At 38.6% G+C, this 21,719-nt stretch overlaps 2 protein-coding genes across 7 annotated transcripts in view; both read left to right on the forward strand.

Moving 5' to 3' along the window:
• The window catches only part of LOC124262844 (multiple epidermal growth factor-like domains protein 10), a 229,905-nt gene that overhangs the window by 202,630 nt on the left and 5,556 nt on the right, over positions 1-21,719 (forward strand). For both annotated transcript variants that reach the window (XM_046697411.1, XM_046697412.1), the window contains 2 exons: positions 19,347-19,493; positions 19,962-20,099. In XM_046697411.1, the coding sequence (XP_046553367.1) occupies positions 19,347-19,493; positions 19,962-20,099 (285 nt within the window). The remainder of the gene's footprint in view (positions 1-19,346; positions 19,494-19,961; positions 20,100-21,719) is intronic.
• The window catches only part of LOC124262846 (receptor-type tyrosine-protein phosphatase T-like), a 129,019-nt gene that overhangs the window by 95,988 nt on the left and 11,312 nt on the right, over positions 1-21,719 (forward strand). For 2 of the 5 annotated variants that reach the window (XM_046697414.1, XM_046697416.1), the window contains exon 14: positions 308-342. The exons of 2 other annotated variants lie outside the window; for them this stretch is intronic. In XM_046697414.1, the coding sequence (XP_046553370.1) occupies positions 308-342 (35 nt within the window). The remainder of the gene's footprint in view (positions 1-307; positions 343-21,719) is intronic. One more of the 5 variants, XM_046697417.1, reaches the window with a different exon arrangement.

The raw sequence follows: 21,719 nt of genomic DNA on the forward strand, positions 1-21,719 counted from the left end.
GCATTGTAACCAGGGTATTATAAGGAAAAGAAATCCGTTCTCGCAAACACACGCCATCATATCCTGGGTGGTATTACAACCAGGGGCGTTATATCCAAGGGATACTGTACTTTGAGCAGTGGTGCCTTATTGACATCAGCGAGGATGTAATTTGAAGACAGTTCCAATTACACTGTACTATACTTGACTTTTCGTGGAATGCAATTGAACACCTTTTAAGCAGGAGCCTTGTTCATTTTCACATTCTAAAACTGCACAAACACGAGGATCCAATAAAGAGGCAGTTAATGTTAATGTATATTTTCAGCAGGTCTTCCAGGAGATCATATTACCACGGTGGCAGTAAGTTTGATACTTTCTTCAATGTCCTCAATATGGATGAATAAAGGTTAACTTTTTGATATGCTTGTTACATAATATCTTAACATTAATTATGTTCTCACTTAAATGAATTCAAACTTAACCATTATTTTCCCCTTCATATTAACGTAACATATTGTGTCTACCGTAGCTACTCCTCACATCACTTTGTTGATAAGATGCATAGTCGCATCGTGTGTGTAGATCAGGATGATATACACAGTTAACATACATGTATATGTAATAGGTTATATCTCACTGCAGTCCTACACATCAAGGAAGGGCTTCTTCATAACAACGTCACAACCAGACAAGGAGGAACTATGGAATCAGGTAGGAATAGTTATAAAATATTTCGGAAAACAATTGCTTTGTTGATAAAGATGACATGTTGTTGTCAATTTAACACTATCTTCTTTTTTCGTTCTTAAATAGTCAAATATCGGTGGTCATTAATTATATGATCCAAAATGCACTCGCAAATATTGAAAAAAGGAAAAAAATCCCTTAAGTTAACACTGTTTGGCTTGCAGATCTTCCTTCCGTCGATGGACAGTCCTGTCTCCACATCAAGGCTGACAGCAAGCATGCAAACCTCTAAAGTTATATCTAAGATGCTATTTGATGAACAAAGAGAATTTTCTGGGTTGCATCTTCTTTTTATTGTTTGGGACAACGTTTCAGGGCTTGTTCTGGTCCCATCAACAGGTAGAACTGATGGGGCCAGAACAAGCCCTGAAACGTTATACCAAACAATAAAAAGAATATGAAACCCAGAAAATTCTCTTTGTTCATCAAATAGCATCTTCTAAACTGCCAATCAAACATCTAAATATTGGGAACTTTCTGGCATCAAATATATATCACCAACACATCGTATTACTATATATATTTCAGTTTAACTTTCCGTGTTGTTTTTAAAGAAGGAAAACTGTCTTTCAGGATGCTGACGTCACCACAACAATTCAACACTATCATGTGACCGGAAGTACACATGATCCAAGTGTCACTCTGTTGATTGACAGCTTACTTACATGGATGAGTGACCCACGGAGATGTTCCTGCACAATCATGTCACAGTAAAAATATTTTGTTCACATCAGTTCATTTCTGTACGAACAAAATTATTCAGTGAAACCAAAACAATCTTTTTTTTTCTGATTGACATGTCAAATATATACTTGTCTCAGATGCTCTACACATGAAAATGTATCTACCATGTATCTGAAAGATGAAAGATTTCAGGTCAGAGTTTTGAAAACTCCATAATATGTATTGGAACGAAGCCGTTTAAAAAAATAGTCGCTTCTTGGTGACACATTTCCTTTCTCCATCCTGGGACACGTGGTTGAGGCATGTGTGATGTCACAAATACTGAAATATGTAAAGCCACATTACATGAGCAGACATGTAGCACAGTCAAACTCATTATCAGTAAACAATGATTCCTGGTAGTTCCAGCTTACTAAATATCTTACTGTTTTTTTAGTCGTTCTGTTTTATAAAGACATCAACAGAAAATGTTGTAGTGATTGTAAAACCGCTGTCGTAATCATTATAATTGTGGGGGTTATTACAAATGTTTCATTACCCTACTCTCATGTCGTTTCATCTGATACGAATATTTTGGTATATATAATGTGCATCGGTAACCATTCATTCTTTACATGCTGCAAGTTTCCTGTTTTATACGTCACTAAAAATTCAAGTCATGCAACCCGTCAACACTTTCTAATACCTTCTTGAGTTCACCCATGAGTGGGTACATGACTTATTGTTCACTGCAGCTCTGTGAGCGAGGCACGGTTCTTGGTCCTTTTGGTGAACATCGCCAGCAGGCTGCAGGACGACAGCAGGGTGGACGTCATCAGCAACATGCGACGTCTACACTCAACTCTCGGTGGACCTCCATTCTCTCAGGTAGGACACAGTGATCCGTCATAATTGTCTGTCTTTGCTGGCATGTGGAATCCAGTTGCAGGTGAATTTACACATAATCATGATTCAACAAGCATATATATGTTTGTGTAGATTAGTATTTTACAGTCGGGTTTGAGTAATGCTAAGAAATATGTCTCCATGCTAATGCATCCTCGAGACAGCGAGACACCATATTAAGTACAGTGTGCCTTGAGTCTACAGTTCTGACGTGTTTTGTTTCACTTTCAGGAGGATGTTAGCCGGTGTCTGGAGTTTGCACAAGGACGACTGGAATCTCTTGGACTCTATGCTAACCTGTAAAGCATTGTCATTCATGGTAGCATTGTGCAATATCATTTCAATATTGTACCTGCTTTTTCTGCGCATTGTGTATTATGAGCAATATCACTAATGCAGTTGGACAGTTGGATTTTGCTAATAGACCAAACATGACTGCAATATAATGACGCAGCTGTCTCGTTATGACAATGAACATGACTTTTCAGTGTTCGAATTTGTGTACCAATTGCACGAAAGATTTGGTGAAACAGTTTTATGTTTGTATAAGGAATTAATGAGTGAGTGAGTTAAACTTTAACGTCACATCGGCAATATTGCAGCCATATCGTGACGAGAACAGTTGCTATCAATATTCAAATCAATAAATGTGTAACGTAAAAACCTGTCATCGAAGTGCAGTAAAACTACTAGAATATCACAGCTCTTAATTTAAAACTAGTACGCTATCATAAAATATATCACGAGAGACAACAGTACAATATAAGAACGGGCTAGAGATCACAAGCAACTGAAGGCTGATCACCATACTAAGGTATACGGAATTAAGCTTTCAACAAAGTTTTCTCAAAAGCAAGAATAAAGCCTAAAAAAGTACTAAGTTGTTTACATTTGTTTTTAATTCAAACCTTTTTTCTAGACTGAATGTGACATGATGATGTCACACTATTTGAAAAGGCCTATTCTGTATTTCTTTCAGCAAAGCATACTACTATCGATACATGCTTACACATATTTGACATGAAGGTGTTTCTGTGATTGGCAGCCAATACGTCTTTCCCCCAGTGAGTGAGTGAGTTAACATTTATCGTCACATCGCAATATTTCAGCCATATAGCTGGCAAATACATTTCATAAATGTACAATTATGTCGTCGAAGGACAAAGTGACAACTAAATTAGCACTTATTATTAAAAACTAGTTTGAGAGAATGTCATATATCAAACTCACAATTGACAAAACAAAATATAAGGGGGCAAGAGGTGTAAGTCAAGAAAAAAACTCCACAAGTTTGCTGTTTTGTGTTATTGCATCTCGTAGCAATGACCCCTTCTTATCCTAGAAAAATGACGTGCCATTAAACATTTGTCAATACATCTTAATATGATGTCATCAAGTTCGGTGGCGCTGTGTGCGATGTGTCATTCAGATAATGATTATGTAATCCATACACATTCACTTTAGGCCGACTTTAGTGAACTTTACGTTACTGCAAAGGTCATTATCATTGTCTCTGTATATACTGACTGTATATTTGTGTACATTTCAGTTACCGGTGCTTTTCATAATATATCTTATTTTTAACGGAATATTATCCCCTTCTGTTGACCTGTCCAAATTGTAAAAAAATATCTTCAGGTGTATGTGAGCCTATGTAAATACTGCTATTCACTTTCTCGTATTCGTATGAATTATGATTGCATTGAATTGAAACTACGCCCAAGTCAAGGTAGAGAAAATGTTATCAAAACCAGTGTTGGTTGTTTTCCCACATTTAACTATTAACTGTGGTTTGTCTGTGTGTGGGCCCAATTGTGATAGATAATACTGACACTGTATGACCGCCAAATTGTGAATAAAGAAACTCTCAGCTCATTGTCATTGTTGCTTATTATAACGTCAAATAGTATGGACAGTAATTCAATCTATTCTATTCAGTAAGATGGACAGAATAAAGAAAGCTAGTATATTATATATGAAAATAATACTATAAAAGGGATATGGAAGAAATAGTAAAACATAAACATGGGTGAAGATGTTTTATAATGTATCTAAACGATGTTTGTTATAAAGGCACAAGAAAAAATGGGTTGAAGAAACACCTTTCAGTGTCTTTACCTCTTCTTTCAAATCACAGGATCTGATCGCTTAGTGTTTTCAAGAAGAGTATAATGCAAGTAATAAGGTAACTAAACTCCGTCATCCGAATGAATATCGAATTTGACAGTTTCCAAAATTAAAACATTATCATCGTATGACGAAAGCCTAGTGTTGCTACGTTGTAGCATAAATGTTTTATTCAATTGATTTGTCGGTGCTTGGGAGTATTTTCTCGCTGTTTCAATTATTTTCTCGGTACTTCAAGTTTCTTTCAAGCAATCGAGATTTCAAGTTTTGACATAAACTTGAAGTAACGAGAAAATACTCGAAGGAATGAGAAAATACTCGAAGAAACGAGAAAATAACTGATATAACGAGAAAATATTACAAAGCACCGACACGATGATCGAAGCAACGGGACATTTCTGTAAAAATATATTTTATGCTTCACAGGTGGCAACATTAGGCTTTTATGATCCTGAAACCAGATGCAATGTCTTTTACAAACAAATATATGATTTTCTATGTTATAAATACTCAAACAGAAACGAATCAATTATGCAACCCTTTACTCGATTGGATGAAAGCAGTGACATCCTGCAAAAGAGTAAGAATTACATACATTCCGTACTTTTATTCGTGAGTAATAATTTAATTGAAATTCAACGGCAATACCATGCTCTTCCGAAGAATTAAAGAGACCCCAAGAAAACATATCGCATCAGACATTGACCTACTACCAATACATAACGGAAATTTAACTGTTTGAAAAGCCAGAAGCTGAGAGAGCCACTTAAAACCCGACGGCGTTTATACAATAAACGAGTTAGCGGTAATATAACAATCCTTCAGTGAGGTATGAAATATGTGCGCTAACAGCATAAAAAATACACAAATTTTATCCGTTGCTGTGAGTTTACATCTATACGTGACACATAGCACAGGGTCGGATACAGCTATTGGGGAAAGAAAAATAAAGTGTGCGTGTGTGTGTGTGTGCGCGCGCGCGGGGGGGGGGGGGATTGCACAGTTCATTTTCACCCGTTTTCGCGAGAGTTTCAATGGTCAATTATTAAACTTTCAGGAGAAAAGGTGGGTGGGGAGTGCACAACCCGACAACCCGACAACCCCCCAACCCGTCCCGCCTCTGGGTCCGCCTATGATGAATTAGAGAGAGGCGTGTTCCACGCAACGTGACAGTGGTGTTGAATTTAATGCGATGACAGCCACTAACTTGATTTATGACATGAAAACTTGTGATTGGCATTCAAATGTCTAACTAGATGCACCTGAGCATGAAATACGTCCTATGAGGAAGGCTTCCTTGTTGAAGGTCGTGACCTCACCCAAACAAGATAATTAAACATAAACTGTACTAAACAGGGCCGAAATATAGAATTACTGACGATTATCCGTGTCCTAATTCTATAGACAACAAGGGCGGTGGGGTAGCCTAATGGTTAAAGCGTTCGCTCGTCACGCCTAAGACCTGGGTTCGAGGCCTCACATGGGTGATATTGCTGGAATATTGCTAAAAGCGGGGTAAAACTAAACTCCCTCACTCTCTCATCATAGACAACACATACGTGATTATTCATGACCACTGAGAAACATTTATTGAATGACTTTATGAGTGTATCATTCAATAAAAGGTGTGTGACACGGATCTTACAATCACGTTTTACATACAATAAAGTGGTGTTCAGAAAGATATAATACTGTTCTTAAGATGTAACCATATATCATTTGTTGGTTGCCTTTAGCCGCTTGGGCCAAGCCTCACAAAACACAGATCAAGCACTTTTGATAGAGGCCGTGTTGGGAATGCAGAAAACAAGCGACAATCGAAATAAATCAGGCATATTTAAATGCATTACACTATGACATTAAAAAGCAGCATCTTGGTAGAAATACTATTCTATCGACTTGAACGAAATCAAAGATACAATAGACGCCAAAAGAAACGTTACCCTCCTACCTTTATGAATTACTGAAAAACTATCAAAGATATCTTAGAAGGTTTTAGTTTACAAGAAAGCTTAACAACACAGGTTTATGCAAATCACGAACAAAATAATCTCAAATGCATTCATATTTTGGTGAAATGCATCTTTTGCAGAAGAGTTAAATTGTCCTATATTCGTCCATGCCGAAATAAATCTATAATAGTGATTTTGATGTCCAAAAGAAAGGTTGAAATAATATTCTGCTTTGGGACAATGATAAACTATTTCAAGTCACCATTTTTCAACTATTAAAACAAGAAACAACTGTTGTAGAGTGTGTAGAATTGTAAACTAATCATTGCTATGATTTCAGTCTTTCAAAATATTTTCTGCTGATTTGCATGAGGGAAAACAAGTAAAACGTGTCTTTGATATTGTGAAAAAATGTTTAGGAACATCTAAAATGATCTTTGTTAACATTTTTGCTTGCAATGTAACATTTTTCCATTTTCTGTTTACACATAGCAATATAAATCGGCAAAACGCAGGAATATTCAAACAGTATTTACATCCATTTCACATGTAGAATGATTCTGTAGGATATACAGAGAGCCTAGAAGACAAGATCTGTTACACAAGTACGAGAAATATGCCACGATTAACAGCTGAAGGGAGAGAAAGAGCCATTGGGATGGTGCAGATGGGGTCGACGTGAAAATGTTGTTGCCAACGAGCTCGGGTGCCACCGTATCACGGTTATAAGGCTTATTCAGGGCTTCGAACAGACTGGGATCACCGTAGACAGACCAAGAAGTGGACATCCACGCATCACAACGCCAGCTGAAGATAGGTACCTCCGTCATTAAGGAAGGAGGGTAACGTTTCTTTTGGCGTTTAGTGTATATCCGAGATATTTAAGTTGGTGTTGACAGTCGAACCAAACATGTGTGATAAAGAGACAACATTGAGAGAGTTGAAATAGATCTACTTCAATTTGTGTCAATGCATGAAGATAAAATGATATTCTACAGAGTTAAACAGAGTCGATGAATCTTCTGTGAAACATGGAAATATGTATCATGACAGTATTTGAATGTCTCAAATCCGTTTCATCCTGTTTCTCACGGAACTTCTTCATTAATGTCGTGTGTGTATGTTGCATTAATACAGGTGAGAATGGTTCTCGATAATGTCGCAATTAGTCAATAATATTGCTAGACGGGCTTGGCGCAGTCCGGTCCGAGGTTTACGCAATTTGATGTTTGTAGTTCCTTTTGGTACCCAGTTTCTAAAGAACCGTTGTGGTTTTAGATACAAAGAAAGTGGATAACTATTTAGATAGATATATTATATGATTCATGAGTACCTAAGACAGTTGTGTATATCTTTGTACAAAAACGCTGTTGATAAGCTTTTACATTGTGGGTATAACTCTCTTATTAACGCATACTGGAGGATGTGACTATTTTGTATACAATTGTAATGTTCATGTGCTTCCTCCAAGTACTATCCGCTGACTGCAAGTCCTGTGGAACTTAAATCCTCTAATGTGAAATACATTAAAATTTACAATGAGGAATTATTTGGTATCACCAATCACAAAAGAATTCCATGTTTCCGATTTGGCCGACTGCCCCTCATAGCAAACGATATCAACACACAGAGCGGAAGCAGTAACTGAACCAGAGGATATAACAAGTCTGAGGAATAATATCAGACATGCATGAAAAGACGCCATACATAATGAAAATAAATATGTCGTATTCTGAAACGTGCTTATGTAAATAATGTTTAAAAAAGTTGTAATAAAGAATAATTCAAGTAATCGTCAATAAGTCGTCAGGTCTGACAGCATCTGACATTTATGGGGGCAACACTCCTACCACTGCCATGTCGACGGGTCCGTGAGTCACATGCATACGTAGGATGAGAATGTAGTGGATGCGAGCTGTTCATACTCGACTCAATTGTTCTACATTGTACCCATAGATTGATCAAATCTGTAGCTGTGTGTCTTTCTCTTCTAAGATCTAATATCTCATGAAATCCTTCTGAAAAGGATGTACGTGTTTCTGAGGAAATGTGACATGGACAAGTAATGTGAAAGCTGAACACACACGCACACGCACGCACACACACACATACACACGCACGCACGCACGCACGCACACACACACACACACACACACACGATCTCATTGTATGTATTGAAACGGCTGTGAAAATCTGCTGTTGATACCCAGCGTCGCTATTGATTAGAGTCGGCCCTTATAACAAAAGACGAATACGCGTAGTTACATTCAGTGGGCGTAACCTTTAAGACAGTTTGACTGGGTATTTCACTTCCTGGCTGCTCAACATGGCGGGTGTCGGGATATTCGTTGTACTGGTCTTACTTCGATGGATACAGTTGACATCAGGTGAGTAGATCAACTTGGTTAATTACCTTGAGACATTTTCCTCCATACCCCTGACAGCCCTGTTCTGCGAGTCCTGTCATCGCTACCGCCCGGTTCTGTTATCCCTTCCAAAGCAGCCTTGTAGTGCCCAATCACCGTGTTCAGTCATCCCTCACCAGTTATTCTATGACCACTACTCCAGAGATGTCCCAGGCCTTGTCCCAGGTTGGCCCAAACCAAGCCTTCTGTCCATACTTATCCCCGGATTCTGTCATCTCTATATCTGTATTCTGTTAATTCTAGCCCATAGCCCTATCATCCCTTTCCCTTCCTCATCTTATCCCTACTTTGGGACGCCAGCCTAAGCGTGATTATACCCCTACGGTGTGGTCCTATTACCAATGTCCCCAGATCATCTTATCTTTAACTGAAAGGTAAATCCAGCTTGGGTCCATACAGGTAGCAACAGTATGGCTGAACTATTGCCAATGTGACTTAAAACCTTAACTCACTCACTCTTATCTAGCCTGTTTTTACCTTGTATTGTCATGTATAGTTAAACTGTTTTAGATTTAATTACTAGTTTTAAATTCGAATCTGTGATATTCTAGTTATTTTACTGTCCTTCGTTGACAGGTTTTTACAATTTACCAAAATTACTATGTATAAAATTAATTGTTCTCGTCACGATATGGCTGAAATATTGCCGATGTGACGATAAATTTTAACTCACTCACTCTTATCTTGCAGAAACAAAGGTGCAAGCATCCTATTTCAAACGTTTCTTGTGTGTTAGGAAATTCGCATCGAATAAGGCAATATTAGGCGAAATTGGTCGTGCCAATATGTTTGTTTTAAGTAGACACAGAGCTGCTAAATATTGGATTAAATTGGTTAGAATGGGTGTAAACAGATATCCACATTAATGTTATAACATGTTGAAAAAACTGGATGACAGAAGTAAAAGGAACTGGGTTTCAGATATCCGTCTCTTACTATTTGCCTGTGGTTATTCACACGTATGGTTATACCAAAATCTTGGAGATGAAAAATTGTTCTTGTATGTGTTCAAACAAAGATTAGTTGATATGTATGTCCAAAATTGGCAAGGAACTGTACAAGCTTCACATTTTTTGAGAAATTATAGTCTTGTAAACTTAGGATTTTACCCTGAAGCGTATATGACATACCTGTTTCATGATAAGACGTTACTGAAGGTATTTTGTAAATTCCGAATTTCTCTACATAATTTGAATGTAAATGCAACCAGACGAAATAAGGATGCTGAAAGACAGCACACTTTATGTAACCATTGTAACAGCGGACAAGTCCAGGATGAATTTCATATTTTACTACAATGTCCAGAATTTAATGATTTGAGAATAAAGTATTTAAGATTTCTCGATGGCAAATATGTATGTAAATCCCAAATGATAAATTTATTTAATTCACAAAATAGACATACCGTTAAAGCAATAGCAACATTTGAGAAATGTGTATTCCCCCAAAATGTTTGAAACAGTGTTTAAATATAGCTTTTCTATTTTCTTACGACGTGACAACAAAAGTGTTGTAACAACAATAAAATCTGTCTGTCTGATCTTTACCCCAGGCTCCTAACATTCCCTAACCTGTTGTCCCTATCCTGTGTCTCTATCCTCCCTACTCCTGGGTCCTGTCCTGTGCTATTCCTTGGGCATTGCAGTTCTATTTCGGGGCCCCGTCATCCCACATCCCGTATCACATGAGGTACACATGCACTTGAACTACCATTTTGTTAAAGCAAAAGATAAAAACCATGTAAAGTAAACAATTTGTTTCGTTTGTGTCGCTGATACTGGTTCACTGGGATGCTGCGAATTTAGCTCTCCTTCCTCGTCCGCAGCCCACTGAAGCTGAATATTTGTTAAAAAATAGAACACATCAAAGAGGTAGATTGGGTGGGGTTAATACATATTCAGTGATCAAACGTCTACGTTGCAGGTATTTCACTTCCTTGTTGAGGGTATTGGGATAGCATGGCTATTGCTGTAAGTTGGGTGATAAAAATAATTAATTGTTTGATGATATACAAATGATGCAAATGATAAAGCTTGAAATGGTCCAGTACACAATCATTGCAGGGACTCAAGTTGATATGGCTAGAGTTGCCTACATTACTAACATCTGAAGGGTTGATGTAAATCCAGCTGGCGTCCATGCAGGAAGCAGAATGATGGTCCCTAGTATGGTGATCTACCTTCTGTTGTTGGCAATCAACAGTCTGTCTTTATATTGTCTTGTCATGTGAAGTTAATATGTTTTTAATTCAATTATTAGTTTTATATTGTATATCTGTGATAATCTAGCTGCTTTCCTGTCCTTAGTTGACAGTTGTTTATGACTTACCTTCAATTATTATAATTCGATAACTAGATTTAGTCTCGATATGGCTGAAATACTACCGCATGTGACTTAAATCCTCGATGTAACTCACTCACTCACCCTCTCAACTGTGATACCCGTGAAGATCCGGTTAAGAATTGGTCTTCAGTAACCCATGCTTGTCGTAAGAGGCGACTAACGGGCTCGGCGGTCAGGCTCGCTGACATTGTTGAAACATGTCTTCGTATACGAATTGCGTAGATCAATGCTCGTGCTATTGATCACTGGATTGTCTGGTCCAGACTCTATTATTTACCGACCGCTGCCATATAGCTGGAATATTGCTGAGTGCGGCGTTAAACAACCAATCAACCAACCAATCAACCACTCAAGTTGATAATAAACAGACGTTCAATCGTCAGAGACTAGTACTTGGTAATTGAATCGCACATCTCTGTGTCTCCCCACAGGTTCCTGTCAACCAGGAAGGTTTGGAGTCCCCTGTAGCTACTCCTGTCACTGCGGGACATCATGTGACGAGACTACAGGTGCCTGTTCTGGTTCTTGTGATCGGGGATGGAGAAAGGAAGTCGGTCTTTGCCAGAAACGTGAGTGCCGCATACATTATTGCTTTAATATGGCTGTGTTTAATATTCTGCTTTGGTCGGTGTGAAAACAGCCTCTTGATGCAAATCATTATAAACTGCATGCTGATCCCTTAACTCACACCATATATGTCATTTGTAATACAGCAGATAGGTTATATGGTTGTAATTGACATTATACTATTAACTATAGTCTGTTTGCAGTGAAACGTACCGATGAAATTCAATTTAAACAAAAAAGTAAATCGAATAAAGTGGAATTATGATTGCGAATCCTCATAATTTGACCTTGCCAAATGAACATTAAAATGTCAGAATTTGATTCAACTTGGGATAAAAGTTGTTTTACAAACGATCATAGTTTCAAATCGCTATTATTGGTTTGTATTACCAGGGGGTATTCACATTAAATGAAACATCGAGAACAAGTAGAGTTGGTCTAAGTTAACGCTCATCACGAAGCGTACGTGCATTTGTTTCACTGTTCCAACTACTGAGCTTACCCCTTTGTAATAAAGACCAATGATAGCGATTTCAATGTATGATCGTTTGTTAACAACGTTTATCCTAAGATGAATAAAATTCTGACATTTAAATGTTCAATTGCCAAGGTAAAATTATGACGATTCGTAATATTAATTTCACTTTATTTGATTTACTTTTTTGTTTGAAGTGAAATTCATCTGTACGTTTTCACTGCCAACAGACTATACAATCCGACGATCACCATGCATGTAAACCCATGTTAACCCTTTCACATATATGTACTGTGAATGTATGGAATTTTGTGAGGACATGATTATTGTCCTACACTGCACAGAAGAAGAGAGCAACGCCTTGAGTGTATGGAGACTGGTACCCGGCAGGCTATAGATGGGGGGCAGTGACGTTACATGATTGTTGTACTTCACAGAAAACATCGCACTGAACAAGACAGCATCAACAACATATTGAGTGTACGGAGACTGGTACCCGCCAGGCTATAGATGGGGGCAGTGACGTTACATGATTGTTGTACTTTACAGAAAACATCGCACTGAACAAGACAGCATCAACAACATCTGGAGTGTTCGGAGACTGGTACCCATCAAATGCTGTTGATGGAGACAGTGACATAAATGGTGGGAGTAGAACCTGTTTCCACGCTGCTGGATCTCCGTCAGACTGGACAGAGGATCTGGGCCGGGACTTCCAGCTGTATGACATCAGGATCTACAGCAGAAGTGGATGTAGGTATCCAGGCTTCGTGATCTAAGAGAGAAAGATGCTATTTAGATTGTTGTATCACCAAAGACTCACCTTAGACACATTACTGAAGTCTAGTTTTTCACTATAGTACATCAAACACATGAAAATATTACAATTTACACAAACCAACACCATATGAGATATTACGTAATTCTTTAACAAATGTTCTGCTGACAACATATTTATCAACCTATTTAAACACTCCACATCAGTGAATCGGCTTAGAAGTAAATCCACCTCAAGGTTCTAAACAACAAATATGTGATGGACAAAGAGAGACGGAAAACCAGATAAGTGCAATAGACTGGTATTGCTCTATCTGAGGAGACATTTTCATTATACGCCGATGATCAAACTATAGCAATAACAGTAACGCCCCATGACGTGACATATCTCAACATGTGTTACCTGCACTTATTTATAGCAATCATTTTATTGCTGTTCTGTTTTATAAGCGATTTACACATTGAAAGTAAACAGGGCTATTCCGTTGATATAATGGGTGAGGTGAGGTGCGTGTGTATGTTTGGCTGCTTGTACTAGCCCAGATTTAAGCTGGTTTATAGTGCAAGCTCACTGAGATACCATGCCGTCGTTGAGAATGAATATCCCACTCAGGCACATTATGCTGACTCCGAGATGACTAGTCCTTGTTGTACCCATTACTGCTGAGGCAGGCATACTTTACCATATTTTAACGTTTCTTGGTATGACGTGGCCGGGGATATAACGCTCTAACCACTACACCACGGAGGCGGTCTGCTGAAAGGAAGTTCAATAACAGCAGTAGTGGGTCTTATTGTTAGAAGAACGTACTGACAACTTAGAGGTGAAGAATTTGTACTCTTGACTACAACTACATATGTCTGGATCAGTGAAGGAATCACATACTGAGAGGGATCTTGTCCACAACATGTACATTCAGATGATGTTTTATATTGTTGGATTGGCTGTGTCTCCTCTCAGCTTCTCCTCTCATGCATTAGTCCATTTCATGAACATAGTTTTGTGATCTGATATATAATCTGACAACAAATTATATTGACACAGTGTAATAGTGTAACGTCTTTCTGAAACAGTATATGTTTTACTCAAGTCTACTGGAGAAATGCCAACTCCAACATCTATCTGAACAACATCTGCTCCACCCTCCCGAGTCCACCAGATACCCCCAACCCAACTGACGTGACGTGTAACGGTACCGGCAGATACGTCACCATCAGGAACCCGGGGACAGGGCCTGGACACAATGATGCACTCAACATCTGTGAGGTGGAGATTTATGGTAAGTCATTTATCTTATTTACACGTAATTGTCAATCCGTGTCCTGGTGATATAAGAGTGTTTTATTGCCCTTCAACAGCAAAGTCGTTGTAAGTTCCGTTCCAGAATACATTCCATATCTTGGGAGTGTGGCAGCGTTGAAAGGTTATTTTCATTTATATAACTGGGTATTTGAAATGGTTGTTTCTATTTGTTCCATTTAAAATACATGCATGCTTCATTATTTATATTGTTACTTTCTCGCTGAAGATCCCACTCTATCAATACAATAAGCTGGTACTACACCGTGTTCAATAACATGACGCTTTAAACAGCTGAAACTAGATTCAAAACAAACATTGAAAACTCTCCACATCTTCGGGCTTATTCAGTATTATTTAGTTTGGAGATAATAAATCCACGAGATTAACCAATGCACACTCGACTCGATATGAGTCAACGTTTAAATAGAGTGAGTGAGTGAGTTGAGATTTAGAGTAACATCGGCAATATTTCAGCCATACCGTGACTAAAGCAAGGTATACATTAATAACAATACATTTATTCCTTAAAACCTGTCGACAAAGGACAGTAAAAGAACTAGTTTAACATAGCTAGAGATATAAAACTAACATGTAACTGCCCCGGTAGGTATGTCACCATCAGAAGCCAGGGGACAGGAGGACATGATGGGTATGCTAGTGCACTGAACATTTGTGAGGGGGAGATCTATGGTAAAACATTCATGGTATTTACAAGTATCTGTCTACATTGTATTCGTGTGTTTCACTGTCTTTCCCGAGCCTTTGTAAGGTTTGTACCAGAGTTTTGTCACAGTATTTGAGAAGCATTATGAACTACATTGTGAAAGTGTGACAGTGTTGACTGTGTGTACTTACTTCTGTATAATAGAAGCGACAAAACCCTTTCCACATCTATAAGAACTCTCTGCTGAAAGAAGAGTCCATTGTACAGTTGTGACTATATCATGAGAATATATTTGTTTCAGCAGTATTACAGCTGTAGGATGTTGTTTGTAAATAAATCGAGTCTGGACCAGACAACCCAGTGACTGTCACCATGCGATACGATGACAGAGCATGTTTTTATGAATCACAATGAAATAGCGATGATACCAGGTGTTCACGAAAAGGTGATCATATCCTACCCCACTGGTGGCACCGTCATAAACATCAAAACAGTTGTTCAGCTGAAATAAGTCGGGAAAGTATGGTACACGTCAAAATAGGGAACTACATCCAACATCATTGTTGTCGCTGATGCATCATATTTGGAAACTTAAACGCCAATGGCTGAAGGGATGGTGTAAATCCAGCTAGGGTCCATGCAGGTAGCAAAGGCACTGTAAGTCCCCATGGTCCCTAGTATGGTGATGTGCCTTCAGTTGTTGGCGATTACTAGCTCAGTTTTACATTGTATTGTCCAAAAATAGTTCTCTACTTTTAAAGATGTATACTAGCTAGTTTTAACTCATTTTGTGATAATCTAGTTGTTTTACTGTCCTTCGTCGACAGGGTTTTATACTATATATATATAATATGAGTCCAGATATTTCTTCTTGTCAAATCTCCTTTATATCTGCACAAGATCTTTCACCGTTCAACGGCTCTGCAGGTGTACAATGAAAGCTGAGTGTCGTCATAGGCGACACATAACGGTAATAGCTATGTCGTCATCATGCGTATGACGTTAAGCAGTTAGTGACAATAGTGACAATTCTAACTATGACGTCAAAAACAAGATGACGTCACAAACGTAACCTTACTGTCACCCATGACTACGTTTTACGTCTCCCGCTATATCTGGACTCTTTATATATTTATTGCTTATACACCTGCAGAAATCACTTGTTTATATATATAATGAATTTAAAACTAGTTTTAGTCACGTTATGGCTGAATATTGCCGATGTGACTTTAAATTTTAACTCACTCACTCACTCACTCACTCAAATTTGGAAATGTCCTCCACATGTCTACCATAAAACTTCTTGAAAGCCTTGAAAGTTGTAACCTTGATGAAACAACTTCTGAGTGGCTCTTTGAAATACTGATAAAACTGGCACTCTCGATTGTACGTCGTGAAATGTAAACACTAAAGACTGAAGCTGCTGGAATATTGCTCGACATGCAAGGGAAGTTGACTGTTGGAAAGATGAAATCATCCCTTTTGTCATACAGCTTTGTTGAGAGGTTTTTGTCACCCTGCATAAATCTAACTATGGAACAGTTGAGCCGGTCTCACTTGTCTCCGTTTCTGAGATTGTATAAATGTAAGCAAATCCTTTGAGTTTTTGGGAATCCAAATGGTATTTATGCCGCTTGTCTCAACGCTTTCTGTGAATATCGAGCACGTCCTTCCTTGATAGTGTTAAGTATTATGGTTAATCTTTGAGACAGGGATTTGGTGGTACATTTGCTGGATTTTTATGTATAGCTGAGACTTTGAAGCGCGACCGTTTCTAAACAACAATGCATAAAGAACTAACCAATGAAATGCAATAGATAGTTGCAATAATGCATTACATATTTTATGGAACGAGTTAATGCTTCTGGTATCTGGCGAGGGAATGCTAATTTTGTATTCTGTATTAGGATCTTTTGTAAAACGTCTTGTCGTTAAAAATTCTATATCAGGTTTATATCATATGAAATAAACATCAGATGTTAATAATGAACAAGTATGCAAGTTTATTTTCAAATATATCCCACATCCTTCACAAAAGATGCATTTCGAGTGATGGATGCTGTCTCTAGGGGAGGATATGCTTACCTTTTTCGCTAATATCTGATGTCATCACTGATCTTTGGGAGTCTGTTTCGTCTGATAATCGAGACTGGTTAATATTCTCTGGAACTGACGTTTGTTCACCTTGAAATATTCTTTGACTAAATCAACATGTTGTCAAAATTGGCATTACCAAACAGAGAGACACGACTTTATTCTCCCCATGATGCTATATCTATTTGGGTGCTACGTTGACAGTGGTCAAATTGTCATGGAACTCACACTCTGGTTCTGGTGCTTCGATGGTAACAAAGTTCTGTAGAATGATGCACTTTATGACAATTTAGCGAGACCCGTTCAGTAACATATTTTAGACTATTTGTAAGGCTAAACATTGTGTCTTCAGCATCAGCGCGTCAGTTATTTTATGAAAATAATAGTATTTTCAGATTCCCTTCTTCCTGTGGCTATGAGGCAATGTCTGCATATAACACAAAATACTTGACAAATGGTCGAATTCGATATGTACATGTACTTCGTTGCATACTGTCCACTTCTATCAACTATCAATCAAAGAACTACAGAGCAATCACTGATCAAATCATGTAAGTTGCATAATGTCGGCAATTCATCGATTCCATATTTCCACAATTTCCATTCCATTTATGCCTACAAGTTACCCTTGATATATGCGCTTGTCTTTATGTACTTATCTTGTGTTAATAATGCACCAGCTTGCAGCCCAGGAATCTACGGAGTGAAGTGTAATACGTTCTGTCACTGCCTGGATTCAACCTGTGATCGCTTGACTGGATTGTGTCCTGGAGACTGTAGACCAGGGTGGCAGGGACAGAGATGTGATACTGGTGAGAAAATTTTACTGCCAGTATTGTGTGTCCCAGTCAGTGGTACCTGTGGCTGTAGATGCGTTTACATGGCTTGTTGACTGTCATCTTAGGTCCGGCATTGTTAATACAAAGGAATAACAAGAGGCGATCGTTCTGGAGGTCTTACTGCGGGCTCCATGTTAGTAGTGCATCAACTTTACGCACTGACTCGTTTCATTCGCTTTGATGAAGCAAGGTAACGTGCAACTAGACAAATTGAATACACTGTTACATGACAGACAGAGAAAGAAAGCGACTCAAATGCATCAGTTATACCTTGGAAGTTATTCAAGAAGGAGCCTGCCTTTCAACAATATTTACGAATGAATATTTTACTTCTTGTCCATTTTTTACAGTTTGCAACAACACTTCTTATGACACTTACTGCAAGAAAACATGTGCTGGGCGGAAATGTTCAGCTACAAATTCGTCATGCGACCGCCACACTGGAGCATGTGACACAGGATGTCTTCCTGGTTGGATAGGGGTTGACTGCACACAAGGTAACGTGCAACTAGACAAATTGAATACACTGTTACATGACAGACAGAGAAAGAAAGCGACTCAAATGCATCAGTTATACCTTGGAAGTTATTCAAGAAGGAAGCCTGCCTTTCAACAATATTTACGAATGAATATTTTACTTCTTGTCCATTTTTTACAGTTTGCAACAACACTTCTTATGACACTTACTGCAAGAAAACATGTGCTGGGCGGAAATGTTCAGCTACAAATTCGTCATGCGACCGCCACACTGGAGCATGTGACACAGGATGTCTTCCTGGTTGGATAGGGGTTGACTGCACACAAGGTAACGTGCAACTAGACAAATTGAATACACTGTTACATGGCAGGCAGAGAAAAAAGGCGGCGAAATACATCAGTTATACCTTGGAAGTTATTCAAGAAGGAAGCCTGCCACACATGGTTAACAGAAAAAACATCAGTGCATGTAGATATAACTATCAAGCACATTGTAAGCTCATGTTGTCTTTATTACAGGATGTTCCAGTGGAAATTACGGCGCAAACTGCATTAGTCTTTGCTCTGAGACAAACTGTGCGGGAAATTCATCATGTGATCATGTGACTGGGTCATGTGATTCTGGATGTAAAGCTGGAGGGATGGGTGCTGATTGTAAAAGAAGGTGAGTACTGGAAAAGACCTATTGGTAAGTGAGTGTGAAATAAACATTTTCTAAAGCAATTTTCACTTTCTTATGAACACTTTACCTGATGCACTGAAAGCCACATTAAATCACTGCTAAGAATTAAATCACATGATTAATGAAAATTTAACAAAAGGCCGTGGTTGTGGAGGTCTTACTGTGGGTAAGTTTTCAGGTGCATGTAACGTTGTGCATCAAAATTATCTACTGACCCATATCATTCACTTTGCTAAAGCAATAACCTAGAATGTTTCACAAATCAAAAGCCTTTCAACCTTATTTATGGATGAATATTTTACTTTTTGTCCATATTTTACAGTTTGCAGCAACACTACTTATGGCGCTAACTGCAACAAAACATGTGCTGGGCGGAAATGTTCTGCTACAAATTCGTCATGTGACCGTCACACTGGGGCATGTGACACAGGATGTCTTCCTGGTTGGATAGGGGTTGACTGCACACAAGGTAAAGAATGTTCACACTTTATTGGTTTTATTAGGCACATGAATCACTTGGGAGGCAGAGAAAGGAGACAGATCTAATCGATCATTGAAGGAACCAAATACATCAGTTATTCAGAAAGGAAGATTGTTACAGTGTCACCAAGACTAGCGCACATATATCTTTGAAACGCCTTATAAACTCTCCAGTTTATTGTTTCAGAATGTTCCAGTGGAAAGTACGGCGCAAACCGCATTTGTATTTGCTCTGAGAGACACTGTGCGGGAAATTCATCATGTGATCATGTGTCTGGGTCATGTGATTCTGGATGCAGGGATGGATGGATGGATGTTGACTGTAATGAATGGGACTTAACACGGAGTGATTATGAAATATACGTTATCCAAAGACACGTTCCAATTTCTTTAGAATATGTACAGTACACCTCGTGTGAATATAAAATACATGGAAACTCTTGCCATCTTATTCCAGAATGTGATTCCAAACATTATGGACCTAACTGTCGTGGCGTATGCCTCTCCAGAAACTGTGAGGGAAACTCTTCCTGTAACTCAACGGGGACCTGTGACAGTGGATGTTTGACAGGGTGGACACGGGCAGACTGTACAGGTAATTTCGGGTACACTGCACTTTACGGGTCCCCGGAAGTTTAGCTACAGACATGCGCAGAAGCCATATTTACATCGAAGCGAGCACTAACGCTGACGCCATTTTTTGTTTGCTCCAGCGAATAACAACATCGCTGTTTTGGTCCATTCAATTACCCTTGGATACTAATCGATACAATAAACAAAACAGGTAAGTTAACATGATGTAGCACAGCGTGATAACAAATATCGAAACGCTTCACTTACCTTATATTACAAGAACAAATCTGCGCCTCAATTGAATTGACTTACCTCACAAGAACAAATCCGCACTTGAATTAAATACATCGGGTACATCATGTGAGCTTTCATTTTGGGGGATGCCACACATAACCCTCACTCCGACTCGAATCCTTTCGCTTTCCCATACTCCCACTTTCACACTTCACACACTTCCCACTGAAATTTCCAATCAAACCAAACGCTTCCAACCAATCCATCAACTTTCTCTCATCTCTACACAGCTCATACAAATCATCATACACCATTCTCCTTACAGCCATAGCTTAGCAAGTCAAATAAACAAGATTGAAATCAGGCGACAAGCAAAATACAACTCACCAACCGTGCGCGTTAAAGTTGTGGCAGTCGTAGTAACCCACTACCTTATTTGGAACATTCGACACGTGCGTCCACAATTGACCAATCAAATAAAAGGAACGTCATCGGGATTTCCCCTTGATTACTAACGATTGGATTGATGTTTTGGAGCATTACTAAAATTCGTGTTTAAAACTATCGTCTTTCAGACGATGTTTTAAATTAAACTTTTCCCAGTGAACACGAAAATGACCTCTAATTTCGTCTAAAATGTCTCCTAACGGAGATCAGCCCGCTCTCGCGTGCTTCTCTATATATATGACGCGCTGCGCGCGTCACTTACTGCCGAAGGCAGCAAATGCGCCTTCGGCGCGTGCTCGCGCAAAGCGCGAGCTATAAAGAATACATTTCTACTTCCGGGTCTGGGGACCCGTAAACTGCAGGTGTCACTAATGAGGGTCACTAGAGTGGGTGATGATAAGTATACCTGGTTGAAGCCACAGGACATGAAACATTGAAGAATCACCTGTGAAAGACACAAACTTATTCAGGCTCAAAAGAAAGTGGATGCGGTGTAAAACTATTTTAGAAAGAGTAATGCCAAAAAAAAGAAATTCTCCAATGTCTTTTAAATGTCTAAATAACCTAATGATAATTAATTTGTTGAGGAAGGAAGAATCACACACTTGATTTTGATTGATTTGTTACGTTTTTTGGCCTGACTGAATGACGAGTGTAGGAGAAAGAAGATCCAATATACTGTTTATCCATCATTACTCAGTCTAAGACTTTGGGCACATGGGTATATGATTAAGATTTTTGTGTCTCGGTTTAAATGATCTGGGCCTCCTTTCACAAAGCACTAAAGTTACTAGGGTAACTTTAGTGCAATGTTAAAGAATGGGAGTTAAGGTTAACCTTAGTAAAGGTTGCTTCGTGAGAGGAGCCCTAGCACTTTAACATTCGTTCCTATATTGTGCAGTGCTCGTCCTTACAAAACCAGTGAATGACTGCAAAATATCACAGATAACTACCAAGTCTA

The sequence above is a fragment of the Haliotis rubra genome, unplaced genomic scaffold, assembly GCF_003918875.1.
Source record: "Haliotis rubra isolate DU_JTF1 unplaced genomic scaffold, ASM391887v1 Scf859, whole genome shotgun sequence".
In the NCBI taxonomy this organism is placed as follows: Eukaryota; Metazoa; Mollusca; class Gastropoda; order Lepetellida; family Haliotidae; genus Haliotis; species Haliotis rubra.